This window comes from Anser cygnoides, chromosome 2 (assembly GCF_040182565.1).
Source record: "Anser cygnoides isolate HZ-2024a breed goose chromosome 2, Taihu_goose_T2T_genome, whole genome shotgun sequence".
NCBI classification, from domain to species: Eukaryota; Metazoa; Chordata; class Aves; order Anseriformes; family Anatidae; genus Anser; species Anser cygnoides.
Window position 1 is genome coordinate 117388563 of NC_089874.1, and position 18675 is coordinate 117407237.

The 18675-nt window shown below is 36.0% G+C and overlaps 2 protein-coding genes and 1 pseudogene across 2 annotated transcripts in view; 2 read left to right on the forward strand and 1 right to left on the reverse strand.

Annotated features, from left to right (window-relative positions):
- The first annotated feature begins 975 nt into the window (after positions 1-975).
- Positions 976-8673, forward strand: LOC106037570 (transthyretin). The gene is made up of 4 exons (XM_013183517.3): positions 976-1125; positions 1901-2040; positions 6354-6489; positions 8389-8673. The coding sequence occupies exons 1-4, from the start codon at positions 1057-1059 to the stop codon at positions 8494-8496; spliced, it is 453 nt and encodes a 150-aa protein (XP_013038971.1). The 5' UTR covers positions 976-1056; the 3' UTR covers positions 8497-8673.
- A 2046-nt stretch (positions 8674-10719) lies between these two features.
- LOC106037606 (transthyretin-like) lies at positions 10720-17341 on the forward strand (annotated as a pseudogene).
- The window catches only part of B4GALT6 (beta-1,4-galactosyltransferase 6), a 28259-nt gene continuing 26918 nt past the window's right edge, over positions 17335-18675 (reverse strand). Inside the window, exon 9 of the mRNA XM_013183581.3 lies at positions 17335-17920. Coding sequence (XP_013039035.3) covers positions 17914-17920 — 7 coding nt within the window. The 3' untranslated portion in view covers positions 17335-17913. The remainder of the gene's footprint in view (positions 17921-18675) is intronic.

Genomic DNA, 18675 nt, shown 5'->3' on the forward strand with positions numbered 1-18675 from the left:
ACTGTTTCTTTCTCACTCAACTAGCACAGGGTGCAGTACAATTTTTATGTGATGCAGCTGGAGAAGCCCAGCTATACCATGCCATTCCTCCAAGAGACATCTTCTCCCTTCCAACTTAGGTTAGGGCTGGATTCACCCCTGAAATTACTTATATGTAAATGTACATTTCAGAGCATAACAATAACTCTACCAGGATGATAAGAGTTTGACAACTAGACTGTTAGCTAGATCTTATCTTAAGCTACCAGTCTGTTGATTTGGCTTCTGCTGGTGTCCATGGAGCAAGAGAGGACTCATTTCACTTCTCTTAGACCTCTGCCTTCCCAAGGGGACAGAACTTACTAGGTGTCTTTCCAGTGACTAAGAGGAAGACTCAGTGTCTAGCTGAAAGTCAGGCATGATGAATCCTGGTCTTGGGAACTTCTGGTGAGAGTCAGCATGTTGTCAGATCCTATCTAAATTAGGTTTCAAAAAGAAACATTGCTCTTCTTAAAAAAGCAAATGCAGACATGGGAATCTGTCTCTAAGCATGGACCATTAGTGCTGCCTCAGACAGAAAATGAACAAACTCCATCACTTTATACAGAGTCCACCTCTATATTTGGGAATTAGTCTTCAGAGAGCATTAAATTCATCAAGATGAAACATGGAGCACATGTAGAGAAAACATTGGGGCATTATCATGCACAACCTGAGGCCAAGGGAATGAAGATCTCCTAGAACTGGTTGGAATTCTGGGCAAAGAAAGGTTGTTTACATTACTCTTTGGAGGGCTTTCTACGAGTCTAATCTCCCCAGGCAAGGGTCATGTTTGTGTCCGTTACTTATTCTCTTTACTCTAGTGATCCCGCAGTCCTTCCATTGACTGCAATGGCTGTGCTATTCATGGACCGACTCTAGGATTGGACTGTTTACTAAGCAAATAATCAGAATCAGCAGATTTGGAGTCATATGGGCACCCAATAAGCAGCCTGTTTTGTTGTAGGATTGGGTATAAAATCCCAAATCTCATCAGCTCCTAGCTGTTGGCACCAGGACTCACTAACAGCAAGCAGAATGGCCTTTCACTCTGCTCTTTTTGTTTTCTTTGCTGGACTGGTATTTCTTGCTGAAGCTGCACCACTGGTGAGTCTTTTTTTTATTCAACCTCAATCATTACAGGAATGACAATCTATATTTTCTAGACAACTAGCATCTTCCTCAACCATGAAATGCTGAAACCATTAGACTTCCCTAAAATGTTATTTTACTACCATTTTTTGATGTATCTTCTTCATAATTCTTTAAACTTTTCTTTCACCATTTATCCATCTATTTCAGGACACTATGAAAGGGTATGGGATATAGATGTGACCTTTTATTTTTCTCTGTTTCTGTCAGTTTGTGACTCACATCCCATACCTTCAATATAGAGATAGCTTTGCTTTTTTCACCAAACAAGTGCTTCTCTAAAGCACTAAAAGGAAAAAAAAAAATAAATAAATAAATAAATAAATAACAACAACAACAACAAAAAAACCAATATTCTTTCATTCTTTCACCCCTAGTGATGTTGTAGGTATTTCTTTGTTGGTTGCCCAGGCTAACATTCCGGATTAAAATTTATTATTTTCTTATTTTTGATCTCACTAAAAAGGTATATTTTATAACATCTTCCCAGGGACACACGCAACTCTAAATATTTATCAAACTGTGTATACGTATGTATGTAAAATAAAGTGATCTGTATAAAGATCAAAGATTCTGCTGTAAGCCATAAACGTTTGTGAACTAGCTTTGAATACCATTTTGCAAAGAACTTGCTTTTAAGCCAATGTTAATTCTGCAATCTTCTCTTTGAAGGAAAGCTTTTGCAGGGCTAGTGAACAGCTCCTGTATAACCTCTCCTGCTTTCCCCAAGGTCTCCCATGGCTCTGTTGATTCCAAATGCCCTCTCATGGTGAAAGTGCTGGATGCAGTCAGAGGAAGTCCTGCAGCTAACGTAGCTGTTAAAGTCTTTAAAAAGGCCGCAGATGGAAGCTGGCAGGACTTTGCCAATGGGTAAGTTATGTGGTCTTACTGAGACATTTTCAAGGCGCCTTGGGCAAACAAATGGGAAATAAAGGGAATGGAGCTCTGATGAAAAAAAAAAAAACAACTTTGTTTTTCACATGTCACACTATAACCAGCATTAGACACACTATAACCACACTATAACAGCACATGGCTTTTGTTCCAGAATTCATAAGATTCAAGTGGAACATGCCTGCTACTTAAATTGAAACTCATATTAATTAAAAAAAAAAAAAAAAGATTTTTGCCTTACCTACTTGTCTAAGTAGGTTTAATAAATACATATTGTTTTTCTCCTAACTCCAATAATACCTGTCTTTCTATAAAAGGAAAAAAAAAATAAAGCCTATTTGCCAGAATTTTGTAGGCAATCCAGACTAACCTTTTATCTTCATGTGAAATGGATATAGATCTTAATTTTCAACAGTCACATACAAAATCCTTCCTGTAAGCTCCATCTGTACACACACAAATAACAAGTGTATTAGTTCTCTTCTGTGCAATAAACTTGCTTGTTGTATGAAACTCCTTAACATGAAGGATTTTAAGAGTCCCACTGTAACATAACACAGAAGCATGGCCACAGCATTTTTTTGTTGTCATATCTACAGATTCGCATGGCTTTTGCTATTATGACAGCTTGATTCTTACAAAGCATCCTCAGAACATCACTGAAAGTAGGCAAATACTATTATCTTCAGCCTGCTGGAAAAATATGTGGAACAGAGGGATACAGTTTTCTAAAATTTAAATAGGTAAGGTATTCAGGCATTTAAGTTTCATTGTAACAACACACTGATTCAGATTTTTAACTAAGAGAAATCTCTAGCAGCAGGAGGATATTCAAGTACAGAACAACAAGCGTAAGCATGGACAGGAACTACTACAGCATCCAACTGTCTTTTACTCGAACTTTTATAACATGATTTATATAAAAGCTGTAGAGAGAAAAAGAGGAGAACACTACAAGCAGAGACATACCTTTCTTTATCTGAAGGGTTTCTTTTTATTAAACTCAAAACAGACAAATGAAAAACAAAACCTTTCCCCATTGAAAAGGAACAAGGAGGTTAAGAGATAAAAACAGACACCTCCACTCCCAAAGGGTGAGTGTCAATCTAGGAAAAAAATGACTCTTGGAATGGATTTACATCCTTCAAGCAACAAAGTACCTCTTTAAAAATTGACAGGGTGCTTTCAAGAGTAGTGGAGACAATGATAATGTCTTGTTGTTAACAAGTATTTGTGCCATGATCAGGAAATCCAGGTTAATTTAAATGTTTCATCAATTGGTCTTGAATGTGTAATATAAAGTACAACTTACACTGGAATAAGATAAATATAACATAAGTGTTTAATGTCACCTTTTGAGCATACTAGTGATTTCTTGTTCAGTTTGCAACACTGCTCTTAACAAGCCCAAGGAAACAAATCTTGTGGTTCTTCTTAGCCAAGTTCTTTTGACACTTTATACCACAGAGAAAGTCTGAGAAAATCATTTATTTAAATTATTTAAATAAATAAATGAGGAAAATAGCCTTAGGCAAAGGAGAAGTATTTTGCTGGGGGAACATTAAACCACCATTTTTACTGCAGGTAAAGATTATGACCTTTCCTTTGGCTTGCATCTTAACCAAGGCTGCCTTCAGTGACAACACTGACTTAGGTTGAGCACACTTGTTTAAAATAGTTTTTCACACATGATTGCAATTTTCTTCCTTTGGGAAAACCAGAGTTCATCTGTGATAAATCTGTTGAAAATCTGAATGCAATCAAGGAGCACAATCTGTAACTACACCCAGCATGTTAATATTTTGAATTTCCATATGCCTCTGCTGTGTACTGTAAACGTGTCATTTTGTACAGATGTTTATAAAAGCTTTTTGTTTTGTTTGGCTGTTTTAGTTTAGTTAGATGGTAGTTGTTTAGCCTTGCTAACACATTTTAGGGAACTTAGCAAACACATCTTGTAACTGTAGAATTTCAAATATTAATATTTAAAAGGCAGAGAAGAAGTTAGCATAATAACATCTGATTTTATTAAGAGGCTTATTTCAAAATAAATCTGGCCAAAAATATGCAAGGAAAGCTTAACTACAGCTGAGAGGCACTCTGAGGAAGGCCCTAGGGCTAGGAAGCCCATGATATGGGTTCTCTATGAGCTCTTCCCATGACTAGCTTTGACCTTCTCACTGCTCACATGTTTTTGGAAATCTAGGCCTCGTAGTTCAAGAGCTGTATTCACTAAACATTGTGACCTTGGGTGTGAATCATCATCAAAGAAAAATAAAAAGTCACAGCACATTTGATAGAAATACAAGTGCTCATACAGAAATACAAGTACTGCTCAGAAAGAATCACTTGTACCATTTTGCTACCAGGGCTGAATGCAGGAAATCCTCTGCCTTGTGCTAATTCTATCCAGAATATGAATCACACACTGTCCTGTTGGATGTCACCACAACAGTGGTACTTAAGGGTTTGCTTATGAGCAAACCACTAACGCTGAATGGCTATCACTTAATAGCTAAAGTAGAGAAAGTGCCATTAACTCTTGGTGGTGAACAGAAGGCTTCAAGTGAACCCTTGTTTCCAGTTTCCCAGCTGTTCTGGTTGGTTAACATCTGCAGCTCTGGATCAGATAATTACAGAAAGCACCATTCAAGCTGCATCCACGTCTTTCTTAAACTAAAATTTCTTTATGTGAACAAAGATTTTGGGTCACACACCATTTTTTCCTTTTAAATGGTTTGTGTCAAAACCATCTAGCTTCTAAGCAGATACATGTGAATTGCTAACTTGCAGCCTGAACAGTTCTGCAGAATCTCAGCCATTGCCTCACGTTTTCAAGGACACATGAGCACTTGTCAATGAGATCTTCAGCCTTTTGCCTATTGCCTTTTCTAAAGGCAAGAGAGGTTAAGCGAGGAAATACTAACGCTTCTTCAAAGACTGCCTGTGAGACATGTTTCAATCATGGCTTGGATTCTCTACAGGTATGGAAAGAATACCTGGATATTGCTGATTTCACCTGTACTAGACCTGTGAGACTTTTGTTAGTCTTCAAAGTGCTAGAGTTGAAATGTAAGAAAACCTGAACACTACCACAGCATTTTTGATTTTGTAACTTCTTAATTTAAGCAAAAGATCATCATTCAGACTTTTGTCATTCACTATCGTTAACCAAAGAAGACAAGCAAGATGGAGTAGTAGGAGGAGGCTGGGAAAGGAAAGCTGTAATAGCACAACTGATTCTTTCTCTGATAAGAAGCAGTAGATCGTTGCATTCTCTCCTCCCTCGATTCCTCTTCATGCTTTTCTATTTTCTGCATAGGCAGCTATCCTTGTCATAGGCTGGGCAAGTCCTACTAGTTCTTCAAGTGAAAGTTTTCTTTATTTTTCCTTCAGATACACCAAATGGTTATGAAATGCTATAAAAATATTTTCAGTAGAAAAAAATAAAATCAGATAAAAAGATTGAAATAAAAATAAAATAAAACAGTGAGGGAAAGGGTATATAAAGGAGTTAGGAGCCAAATATGTAAATATTTAAACAGTTGTCAAACAAAGCTTGGTCTTTTTCAGACTAATAGGGTGCAATGCCAACTATATTTCCTCCTTGCTTCTGGATTCCATTCGCCCAGCATTTTGTTACAAGCTGAATATATAATCTCTCTGAGCTGGCAATTCCTATTGCTCATTTACATGGCACCCAGTGGAAGAGGACCCTGCTCTTTGACCAAGACATGGCAATTTGAATTAATAAAATCTTGTGAGGCTAAATTGCTGTTCCAAGACACTACCATTCAGGGTTACATAAAAACACATCAGTGTTTAGATGTAAAACCTATAGTCTCAGTGCTAATAACTACTGAATAAAATCATTTGCCACTAAAATCTCTTTTTTCTAATTATAATTTGAGAATTGGCATCTTGCCTTTCATCATGACAATCCTTTTCCTAAGCCACTAACATTTGGTTCCAGAGGGCACTTGGTACAAGTTTAACATGATATTAAAACAGGGGTCTTAAATATAATCCCTGCCATAGCAACAAAAATGACCAAAGAAAGCCAGTCAGCTTTAATTTGTGATGTATGTGGATAAGCTGGTAGCAGGGACAGGTTCTGCAATACGGAAGCATACACTACACAGGAGAGAATTATTTCAGATTATTAGAAATCATTCAATGTTGAATTTGGCTATACAGCACCTGTGCTATTTAACACTCCACATTGACTGTTTCCGTTTAACAATTAAATGACAGTATAAAATATTTATATAGGTATTTTATCATTACAGGAAAACCACAGAATATGGTGAGATCCATGAGCTCACAACAGAAGAACAGTTTGTAGAAGGAACATACAGGGTTGAGTTTGACACCAGCTCTTACTGGAAAGGACTTGGCCTTTCCCCATTCCATGAATATGCTGATGTAAGTATTTGCAAATATACCTAATAACCTATATACCATGCAGCAGCATGAGCTGGACAGAATAAATGTAGTTCTTTGATATTGAAAATGCAATAAAATGGTTCACTGCCACCTAACATTGTGCAAATAAAGACAGTAAACAGTCAGCTAAGCCAGAGGAAGTAGCCAAATTACCTGCAAGTACAAATTGGCACAGCTCTTCAAAGAGGAGCTGTGCCCATTTAGTTTAGTAGAGACTTTTGTCCAAAAAGAGCTACTTTATTCAAAACCATGCAGCGTTTTAAAACTAAACAAACAAACCAAAACAAACCAAAACAAAAACACACAAAAAGAACATAGTCTCCTTTAATTTAATTTGCTGAAGGAATATACAGATTTGGAAGCCTTAATTTTATAGAACATTAACTCTTACTTAATCAGGGGAATATCCTTCATACCAGTCACCTGAATTCTTGTATGATTGGTAATTACAGGCAAAAAAAAATGTTCTTTTTGGTGTGCATTTTTTATGATGCTCAGTACTGATATATACAATAGAAAAAAAATAGATAAAAGAAAAAAAGAGGCATAAAAAGATAAAGAAATAACCATAGCGGGAAAATAAAAATAGGTTGTTTCATTGATACCCAAATTCCATAGTCAGGTTTTTTTTCATGTCACATGCTCCTCTTTGCTTTCAGTCCGGCATTGATTTATAGTGTGCTCTTTTCTATGACATTTACTTAGTACTTCCAAAAATTTTGTTTACATTCTTGAGGCTTACACTGCCATTTAACTTAAGTTTCTCTAAACATTCTGTTCAGTGGTCTGGAATGACTATGGAATTATTCTGTAGAACATTTTAAATTGTTAATTTATGGAGACCTGTGGAAGACTAAAACAAATGACTAAGGCCCAGATCCATAAAAGCCTGAGGTGCAACTTGAGTGATTTAGGCCAAACAGATAATCCTCATAAATATTCCCTAACCATTTGGATGTCTGAAAATTGCTGGGACCTAAGAATTTCACCTCAAAAGGTGTTTAAAAGCACATAGTTGAGACTGTTCCAGCTAGGCTGTTAAGATGCCTTCCTTTGACGTAATGGTCTACATTACCCTAGGAAGTGGGCAAAGTTCAGTGACCATCTGTGTACAAGGTAATTCTAGCCTTCAGTTCTCATGTCTTGGCAGCTTAGACTTTGGCAGGACTAGGGTGGAGGACCGAACTCTCTAGTCCTGACAGTTCAGAAAACAGTTCAAGTATTAGACTAAAGAGAGCCATAGAAAGGGGCTCAACTGAAGGCACTTTTCCTGGGAGCTGCGTGTCTCACCTTCCAAGAACTGATTTGGAGAGCAGCAAATGTGAATTCTTTTAGAACAAGGGTCTTTTTCTTTTCTTGCAAGTCTAGTAACTCAGCTCTCCCATTAAGAACTGACTCATCATCAGCTGTGTTAAAAACAGCACTGAGGCACCGAAGTATTGAAAGTGGCTTTGGGCTCCAACTGCCTGCCTTGCTTGGAGCTTGGACACCTCACACAGATGTTGTATTGAAGTTAACAGAGGATTTCACCTCTCTGTCTTTCTTACTGGTTGTTTGAGGTACCTCCCTCTCCTCCTCCCACTCCACATCACAGACTAGAAATAGGCATGCCTGACTCAGGTGTTAAGTGTCTTCACCGCACGTCACCACAGGTGAGGCTTTTGTGGACATTGGTCCAAATCACACTAATTTCTCCGTCTTCAGCAGGTGTAATAAATTAATGGGGAGCATGACCCTTTGCAAAGGAGTTTGACCGTTGACTGAAAAGAACTATCAAAATAGTCTACACAGGAACTAGAGCATGCTTCCTGATTTTAAACATTAAGGTAGTTTTGAATGTGTGCTGTTCATCGTGATCACAAGTTTTCTCTTTTCCAGGTGGTGTTCACTGCTAATGATTCTGGTCACCGCCATTATACCATTGCCGCTCTCCTCAGTCCTTTCTCTTATTCAACCACTGCTGTTGTCAGTGATCCCCAGGAATAAACGTGTACTGTCATTACACAAGCACCTTCCTCTGCTAGGACTATTGTAGGCTTTTAGGAGGAAGGGTTTTTCTATTGCTAATGCATATCTTTTTGCTATATTAGTTTTTGTGTTTTTTTTTTTTTTCATTTTGTAACCTGGCAAAAATTCAAACAAGTCAATAAAATGTTACTTCTTTAAAACAATTTCTACTCTATTGGTGAAGTTTTATTGTGTTATAAAGTGCCATGATTTGTGTTCAAGTGCAAAGGGCATCTGGAAACTGTGTGTGGCATATGGAAGTAAACTAACACTTGATTTGGTTCTGTTATCTTTCTCCAGTACTTTAAACAAAATCTCACCAAATGAACGGGCTTAGAATAAGAAAGTTAGAGTTCTGCTACTTCAAAAAAAAAAAATCAACCAAACGTACTCAAAATAATAAAATCATCTATGTTATTCATAGTTTGCACACAGAAGAGACAGTCCCACAATCAACCAGGTCACAGGGTAAACAGGAGAAATTCTGAATATCTAGCAGCAAACGATGTAGAAAGATTGTTAAAATATATAGATGTAGAGAGCTGGATAAAATCTATGTAGCTTTACTTGAAACTTTAAGGCATACTTTGTTGATTAAGAGGAAGAGTTGCTACTCACTGAATCTAGAAAGTTCTGAAGTAATTTCAATTACCACCACTTTTAACAACTCTGATCTTTAACCCAGTTGGCTACCATATTCAGGTGCATTCCAATTAAATCTCTAATAAGTCAAATCTCTAGCCATTACCCATTAAAAAAAAAAAAAAAAGTCCTAAATTAGAAGCATCACCTGAATATGCTCTTCAAAATTTTAGAAGCAGAACAAGGCAAACTTTAGAGTAACTGTGATTCAAATAACATTGTTGATAAATGGGCACAAGAGTGTGAGGGCTTTAGCAGTGATTTCTGTAGACTTATGGCCTATTGTATTTAAAAATATCCCAAAGCAGAGGAATTATTGTTTAATGGGATTATGGAAATGACAGAGGTCATTACTGAACTCATGCCATTCAGAAACTATCAGTACTCATCTGCACTGACCTTGGAGCTGATCTCTACACTGAGAGCCTACTGGGATGACTGCATACCAAGAGAATTCACAAGCTATTTAGTTAATTTTCTCCCTGATTTCTGGACTCCAACAAAGTTACACAATTCTAGTAAACAGTGCAAATAGTTTCAAAATAGCACCCATGTTGAAGCATGCATGCCATTTCATGTGAACCTGCTATTCCTAAAGCTTGAAAATCAGTAGGTTTCATTTGCAGAAGTCTATGCCTAGCCATTTAATTAGAATGTAAATATGTTCCTAAAGTCATGTGTTGTCATCAAAAATAAAAAATAATAATAAAAAATAAAAACAATAACAAGGAAAAAAGAAAAAAAAAGGAAAAAAGAAAAAGAAAAAAGAGGCTAACATCCCTACTCTGCATGTAGTCATCCACCTGAGGACAGGGTAAATATAGTAAGAGTGTATTTGCATGGGCCTAGCCAAAGATCAGAAAGAGTTTCATTTCAGGAAATAACATTTTCCAAAAATGAAATAGAGACTTCTGGTGGGGGCTGACTTGCAGCTGTAAAGGTAAAGTCCCGAAGTTGTACTGAATCTAAGGAACAACTAAAGTGACAGGATTTAAAATGCTATTTAGCTGTACTTTCAGAAATGGGTATGTATGTACCTAATTAACATGCTGGAAACCAAAGATGGTATTTTCCCTCCAGGGGAATACATAAGAAAACTAGATAGTTCACACATTATACACTTACCACAGGGAGAAATCCCTTAACAGATAAACATGGATGAGTCAATTATGCCCCACTGTAACCACAGTGAGATTCTCATAGAAACTGAAATTGCCGAGTTGACAAGAAATTTCTATATCTCTTAAGTATATGACAACTATATGGCACTATTACTCAGCAAAAAGAAAAACAAAACAGAATAGACATTTTTTTCCAAGAAAACAGATCACTGAAGGTAGGTAACATTTACTATATTCCCACAAACAATAATAGAATAGACTTATTTTCACAGACAAGGTTCATGTTTGTATGGGTTACTTATTTTCTCAATATTTACTAAGTAAATAGTAAGAATCAGCAGCATGTTGAAAGTCATATGTTGTTTTTTTGATAAGTAGCTTCAGTTTAGAGGCCTTGATATAAAAATCACAGACCCTGTCAGTTTGTACTTGCTGACACTGAGACTTCCTAGTGATAAGCAAAATGGCTTTTCACTCTGTATTTCTTATTTTCTTAGCTGGCCTGGTATTTTTCTCTGAAGCTGCGCCACAGGTAAGTGTCTTAGGATTGAAGTCCTTCATATTGATGTAGTCCCAGATTTTTTTTTTTCTTTAATACAATTTGTGTAAGTGAAAAATAGAATATTCCATTTTATTGCAATTATTTTGATTTTGTGGTATGTATTGACTGTAGTTCTCTCCTACTGCTCTTTTTCTGGTCCTTCTTTCTCCTTCTGCAGTGATAACTGAGTTTTCTGGTTAGAGAAGCAGCACTTGCTATCAGACTCACCAACTACATGAAAAAGGGTGCTAGAGAAGAGAAGTGAAAAAATACCATAGTCACTACACAAAAGCCTTGGACCACTCAAAAAGCAACTAAAGCCCTTATAACACAATGAACAGGTCATGAGGAATTTCAAGGCAGTTCTGGCAAGGTCCTGCAGTCCTAGTATTCCTTATGGTCCCCAGCACTTCCTCCCATGTTGGTTTTAGCTGCATTGGCTGAGTAGATCCATGCTGGAGTGATGTCTTTTCTAGTCTTCTCCCTTACTGCTCCCATGAACTCATTAATGCAATCAATGAACAGAGACAAAGCCAGGATCCCATTTCTCCTCTCTCCACTTACAGAGAACTCATTTACTCCAACAAAGCAAGCTAGAGATCCAGACTTCTTCAGCCTATAAATCTCCTAGAATGGACTTGTCTCTCTCTCCTCCTACTCATTCTTCCTCTCAATCTCTGATCTTTGGGAAAGTGAATATCTGACCAACCTTGTGAAAAAAACAGGACTTCCATTGAGTTCACAGGGTGAAAAAGCCAGGAAAATAGCTGGTGGCATTACATACCCCATCACCATTACCTCAAAAGAAATGGTAGAAAGGAGCATGTGCATTCCAGAAAGTGAGCCTGAAGATTCAGAGCATATGGGTGGTATAGATACATGCTGATATATTTGTCTGAAACAGGGCAGGGTTATTGGCCCGTGGGATATTTGATACATCACAGACCGTAAGAGGGGATGTATGAGAGAACTTGCAAATTTCACCATCTACATCACAATCCATTTCGCAATGACTAAATGGAGATCAATTATTGCTATTTTGAGCTCATCCCTGATTAGCACCTTCCACATAGCTCTATTTTCTCACTTTTCATCTGAAGAATTAGGCAATGGAAAGTCAAAGCCCTAATTCAACTCTACCTTTGAGTATGTAAAACATCAAGGCATGACCACCATTTTTAATGAATGTATGCAGAGGGAAATTACAGCCATCCCATGTTTGAAGAAAGGTTTTTTTCTTCTTCCTGTGCATAGATGTCAGGGGATAATAAATCTTATCTAAAATGGTGTTAGGAAAGACTCAGTATGTGGTGCTTACCAAGTTCACTGCAGAATTAAGATAACTTTAGGGCAAGAAGACTACATCAGAAGCCCTCAAATTTAGAAGGCTTTGCTCAAACTGCCACCCCAAAATATGAAGGAAGAGTTATAAGATTTTTAAACATTTCTAGTACTTCTGTTAACTTAATTATTTTCTGTTTAGGTCACAACTTATTTAAAAATTTATGCTGTAGATGATGTGTAGAAGAGCCATCCCAAAGGGAAAACAAAAAAGCATTCTCACACACAGCTGCAGTGTCTCTACAGCATACATGACTACTCTCCTCCCTACAACCCCTGACATCTTCCTCCCTGGTTCCATTGTCTCTAGCCCACCTGAAACCTTCAGGCTATATTTCTGCAGTGCACAGTGATCTTGTTGAGGAGATGGTATATTCAGTATAGCTAAAGAATAAGGTCCCTTACTGCTTTATTATGACCGATGACTTACCTTTCTTACAACATAAAAATCCTCTCTTCCTACCTGAAGGACTCTTCTGATTCCATGCATCCTCTTGTTGTAAAAATTCTGGATTCAGTCTGAGGAAGTCCAGCACCAAACGTTCCAGTTAAATTATATAAAGCAGCTGCAGATGGATCTTGGGAACTGTTAAATTCAAAGTAAGTCATACCAAAGTAATGAGTGGGAGAAGAGAAAGGTAATGGGAAAGCCAGAGTTGAAAAAACTTCACGTTCTCTAATGAACGACTTTTTTAGTCAGAGAAAAGATACACTATTGAATTGACAGCATTTTACTTGCTGCAGGTTGTCTTTTAACTGTACTACAGTTTCAACTACCAAAATAGCTTTATAATGTTAATTCATTACAAAAGGTCATTTTTCATTTTAATACCCACCAATGAACTGCTGCTTTATTACCAGAGGAGTCAGGCGGACTCTAGTTTGTTTGAAACTGACTCTGGTTGAGAATTCCACCTTTATTGACTGTTTTTCTTCTTTCAAAAAGGATTTTCGTTTTCTACAACAGTACAGCTTTAAAAATAAAATGTGGAATTGTTCAGAACATATACTACATCATAATTGATAGCCTCTTTTTTTTTTTTTTTGAGGAAAAGGAATTAGCCAAAATGAGAAGGTGTTGATATAAAGATTTCTTACTATCTTTCCCACAAATAAGAATTTATATCTAACAGGAAAAAAAATCTCAAATATTTAAACTTGCCATGTCTTTTAAAAAATATCATTGTGTAATTTAAAATATAGATAGATTTTTTTTGGGGGGGTGGGGTAATTGATCAATTTTTAGTATATACTAACACTTTAAAAACTCAAAAGCATTTTTTTCCTTAGAAGTATATAATATGAAATTGAAAAAATTATTAGGGGTTACCCAAAATTAACATTCCTTCTCTATTCAACAAGCAATATCTCTCTTCTACAATTCTCTCTCCAAGATATTTGCAGTCTCACCCAAGACCTTATTCCCAGGATTCTGTTAACACTATATTCCATCTAAAAAAAAAAAAAAGTGAGATGGGGAGATAGGAATTTCTCTAGCATGATTCCAGACTCAGATGCATTTGTAGAAAGTCCATGAAAAACTGTACATAACTGGCTCTTTGGTGTAGTAGGGCAGTGCGCTGGCAGAAGCAACAGGGATTTCATATGTGTCCTTGAAAAACACAGCTACAGTGAAGGCTGCACATTTCTGCATAAGCAAACCAAACTAAAAAAGAATGATGTATTCATGTTGTCCTACTTAAACAATTTGCCTACTGCTCCAAAAATAAGATAGCTTCACAAATACTCTGTCACTAGAAATGTATGTAATTTTCCATTAAGAGGGTGTTCAGATTAGATATCTTGAAATTTGAGTTTAGAGGCTTTCTATAGAGATACTAGGATACTGGGCTGAACAACTGGATGTTGATCATAGCCTTAAAACATACTTTGGGTTTGAATCAAAGAACAAAGTAACCTTAAGATGAGGTATATGAAAGATGTGATAATACTAAATCAACCTCTCCAGTCTTATTAATTTATAAATAATGGAAGGTTAGGAAGGGATTCTAAACTAGCTCTTCTTAATTAAAAATATATTTGGTTTTAGCTGAGAAGTCTTATTAGAGAAACAGTTATCTAAAAATAATCAAGCCATGATGAAGGAAAAGTAGAGACATTTGAATGGATAAAAATAAATAAATAAATAAATAAATAAAACACAAACAAACAAACAAAAAACCTGCTAACTGACAGCATCTTGCAAGATGCAAATGACTTCATAGTTCTACGCGATATTAAAGCACAAATCCTAAATAGTGTACTGGACAAAGACATAAATAACATTCTAATTTTTATTTTTCTCTCCATGTAAGTTGAATATAAAGTATGTTCAGAAAAGGATTTGGCAGCTAGAACACAAAATAGTGGTTTGTGACTACTAAATGCAGATACAAGCAGCAGTTATTTGTGAATAACCTACCCAATTAAATACCTAATTTTATATAACTTATTCCACAAAAATAGGTTTCAACCAAAAGATGTGTTTGAGAGACAGTATGCAATACTGTATCTAGATCCCCATATTTTGGTTTGTGTTCAAAAGTCTACTGTTTCAAGCTAGTACTATACCCTTGGGTAGTATTGATAACACCTTTAAGTCAAACGAAAGCATCTATTTTTTGAGGATGCAAAACCAACTAGTTAGTACATATACCAAGGAATTCCATAAGGCTACACTGCTGGCTGACATACAATCACTTCAAACAGTAGATTTCACATAGCTGACTGTAAAAAATATTCCTACTGATAAAACAACTCAACATATTTAAAAAAGAAAGCAAGCTATGGAAAAGTTGAGTTGACCCTATTTACTTACATAGTTAAGCACATCATACAGCTTTCACATTGCTTACAGCAATGGTGAAGTTTTCCATGTGAGTTCGTTTAATTAACTCTAAGACTCTGCCAAGAGCCCACAAACAATAATGTCAACATTTGGCTCACCCCCAAACCATGCCTAGTAGTGACATGGCAGGCAGCCATCCACTGTGGTGATCATGGGAGTAGCAAATGCCAAGATAAGCTCTGTGAGGCATCCGTAATACAGATGGACATAAACCATTCCAGATCAGTAGAGGTATTAATCACATTACTTAAGCTATGCACTTGAGTTCAATTGTTAAGAACTACATTTTTATAGGGCTTTTAACCAAAATATGAAAGTGCATTCTTCTCCCACTGTACAGACAAACCAATAAAAATCGAGAGCTCCGAGAGCTCACAACTAAAGAACAATTTGTAACAGGGACATACAAGATCGAGCTTGATATAGCCTCTTACTGGAAGAAACTGGTCTTGAACCCCTTCCATCAACATGCTGATGTGAGTATTCATTTTACTCTGTACATTAATTGCAAAGGATATATTAGATATGTGGGATTCAATTAATAATTTCACATATTGAACTTACTTTTCACTTTAAAATATTTTAGTATTAACACTTCAAATCTACAGTCTCAAAGCACTGTGACAGTGCACTCATGACAGAATCTACCTACTAGCTTTCCCATAACTCTCAATGAGATCTTTGATGCATTACCGATGAAGAAGTTTTCCATCCTTCTGGCTACAGTTACCTATGATTCTGAGACTAGACTTGAGAGAACAGGTAGACTACTCTATTAAGTTTCCTGGGAAAATAATATTTCTGCCTTTTGGATCTAATATTTCTTTAGGTGCATACAAAGTTTATAATTTAGATTTCTAAATAAATGGAAGTGTGAATTGTTTTCTGGATACCTGGATCCTCAATTCACAACAGAATGAAATATAACAAGTTTTTTTTAATTTGCATGGGACAGACAAACTGGTTAGATGATGGTGGTCCAAACCAGGTATTAACTGAGGCCAGCTCCAGGGTTTAGAACTCATTGGGAACTGTGTTCTTCCCCTTCACAATGTCAGATCCTTCATGTGAACTTTCAGTAACAACAGCAGTCCTGTATTAGTTGTTTGCTGGACTGTGACAGATCAGTGAGCACCAACACAGCTGTACAGTTTGCAACTGCTGCCATTCCTCATCTCCTTAGAGAAAAAGTGGCAAGCACCTGGCCTAAATTTTGCTTTGGCCTCCCTGAAATGTGTAAGAGATGACAATTCTTATTCTAGATGACAACGAAGGTTAACACTGGACAATCTTGCTTTCTGTGATAACTGAAACAAGAGATAAGATGCAAGATTCATAATGTTCAAGAGAATTGATTATACCTCAAGAAAGTGTTCACGTCTATATTCCCGACTATCATCTTTCCTCTCTCAATAAAAAATAATCTACTAATCTATAGGGAGGAATTGAAGGAACATGAGCTGATGGAGCAAAACCTAAAAGGGCTGTTGTAAATAACTGTCCTATGGAAGGTCATTATTGAGTCGTGGCCAAATGCAGCACTTCTGTACCTACAAGATACTCAAGTAGGATTAAAGAAATGCATTGCTTCATATTTTGGAGTAAAGATAGTTGCTGTAACACTTGTTTCCTTTCCTCAACATTTAGGACTTTATAAGAACAACAAAAACTAATAAAATACTTGAAAGAGTAGCTTAAAAAAAAAAAAGAATCAGAGTGTTCACGGAAAAAAAAAATAATATTGTAGTCATTTATCAATACCAACAAATAAATTACTATTTTAATAATAAGAATTATTATTTGGATAATAAATGTGTGATAAAACCATAAATAATATACTTTAAGTAGCATGTATGCTTTTAATAAAGGACATTTAACCAGTGATATGTGTGTGACAGATCACTGGCCACATCACCACAAGAGAAGATATTTCCAAATTTTTTTGGGAGGTCAAATTAAACAATCACAATGTTTCCATCTAGGTGTAGGTTTATAACTAGAGATCAATTCTTATTTGTCTTGTGTTTGTTTCTTCTTTTTCCAGGTGGTGTTCACAGCCAATGATGCTGATTATCGATATTACTCCATTGCTACTCTCCTCAGTCCCTTTTCTTACTCAACTACAGCAGTAGCTAGTGAGCCAGTGGAATAGAAATTGATATTAAGCATGAAAATTTAGATATGTAAATTAAATTTTCCATAAACGGTAAGAGTAAAAACATAGTTTCTGACCATAGTAACAATTTTAGAATTTGCATAGCAACTTTCATAGTAAATCACTAACAATAACCATCAAGTTGTTTATTCCCTTTGTTAACTTTAGGAAGATGTACTGACTTTGTTTTCAATTACTCTGCTGAATAAAACTATTTAGAGAAACACATTCAGTTTAGAAAAAAACATATTGACTGAAGTCTTCCATGGAGTTAATAAACTACGTTCCTTGACAACAAAGTGAACAAAATACACATGAAAGATGTCTCATGGTAATTAAGTGCACAGGAAATGCAAACCACCACCTGCCATCTATGTATTCCTGAAGCCTACGATGGATGAGGTCACATGGAACTCAAGGTCCCACATATTAATCAAATAATCTCACCTCCCAGTTTTGCTTTTGAAAATACGGAAGCAAAAGCAGCATTTGAGTGACAGCAGGGTACAATAACATGTAAGGATACTATGTGTACTTAAAAAGTCTCCTTTCCTACTTCTAAATATAGTATAACCAGTAAAACTTCCAAGGACAGTCCATATCCAGTACTGCAGAAAAGTGTATCTATAAAACATACTTGAAGATGTATGTGTGTTCTCATAAAACTCAAAGTTCTGCAAATAACTTTGTCCTCAGTTTAAGTATTCCTCTCAGAAGACTTGCATACTTCTAACCTTCAGACACTTTTCTAATAACTGTAAGATAAAAAAGAAAAGGTACGAATGAAAATTGCTAGTTCCTGAGAAAACCATCTCTACACTTAATGCCAAGAGAAATATTGATGAATCCTATTTCATATTCTTGTAATCCATATATAAGGAAAATTATTTCTAAACAAGAGAAAAGCCATTATGAAATTGAACAAAATAGCAATGCTTTCTTGGAAAAGTATGTAAAAATGCTGAGTCATTTAGCCCAGGAAAACAAAAACAAAAGCTGAAAGCATATAAATACCATTAAATTACCAAGGAATTACATTAAATACCATGGAATATAAATTTCCCTTTATGGGAAAACAATTGGTTAGGGCTAGGGCTCAATCCCACCATGGCTTAGCCTGATTTATTTGATGGCCAAACTCCCTTTCATGTTGTTGTCCTTTTGAGGAATTATGCACTAGAAAAATGAGCCCTTTGCAAAAAAAAACACAAAAGATACCTCTCCACAGAACCTCAGAATAAACAAGCCAACACAATCTTTAGAACATTATATTTCATAAAAGACAATGATAAAAAAGTACAAACATTTTCATGAACAACAACAAAAAAAATGATAGTACACAGGAAATTCCCAGCATTTGTTTCAGTGCATTTTTCTTTAAGCCTAGCATACATACCTCTACAAATAAAATAATCTTAAGTACACTTCCTCTTGCTGATAAGCAATGGGTGCTTTTAATATTTTTAAGTAACTGGCTCATTAATAACTCATTACAACATAGTCATTAGTA

Excerpts from the sequence above, each read along its gene's own strand:
- LOC106037570 (XM_013183517.3), top strand. The coding sequence starts at position 1,057 with ATGGCCTTTCACTCTGCTCTTTTTGTTTTCTTTGCTGGACTGGTATTT. Across the intron at positions 1,126-1,900 it reads TTGCTGAAGCTGCACCACTG|GTCTCCCATGGCTCTGTTGA; the intron begins GTGAGTCTTTTT and ends GCTTTCCCCAAG. Across the intron at positions 2,041-6,353 it reads TGGCAGGACTTTGCCAATGG|GAAAACCACAGAATATGGTG; the intron begins GTAAGTTATGTG and ends TTATCATTACAG.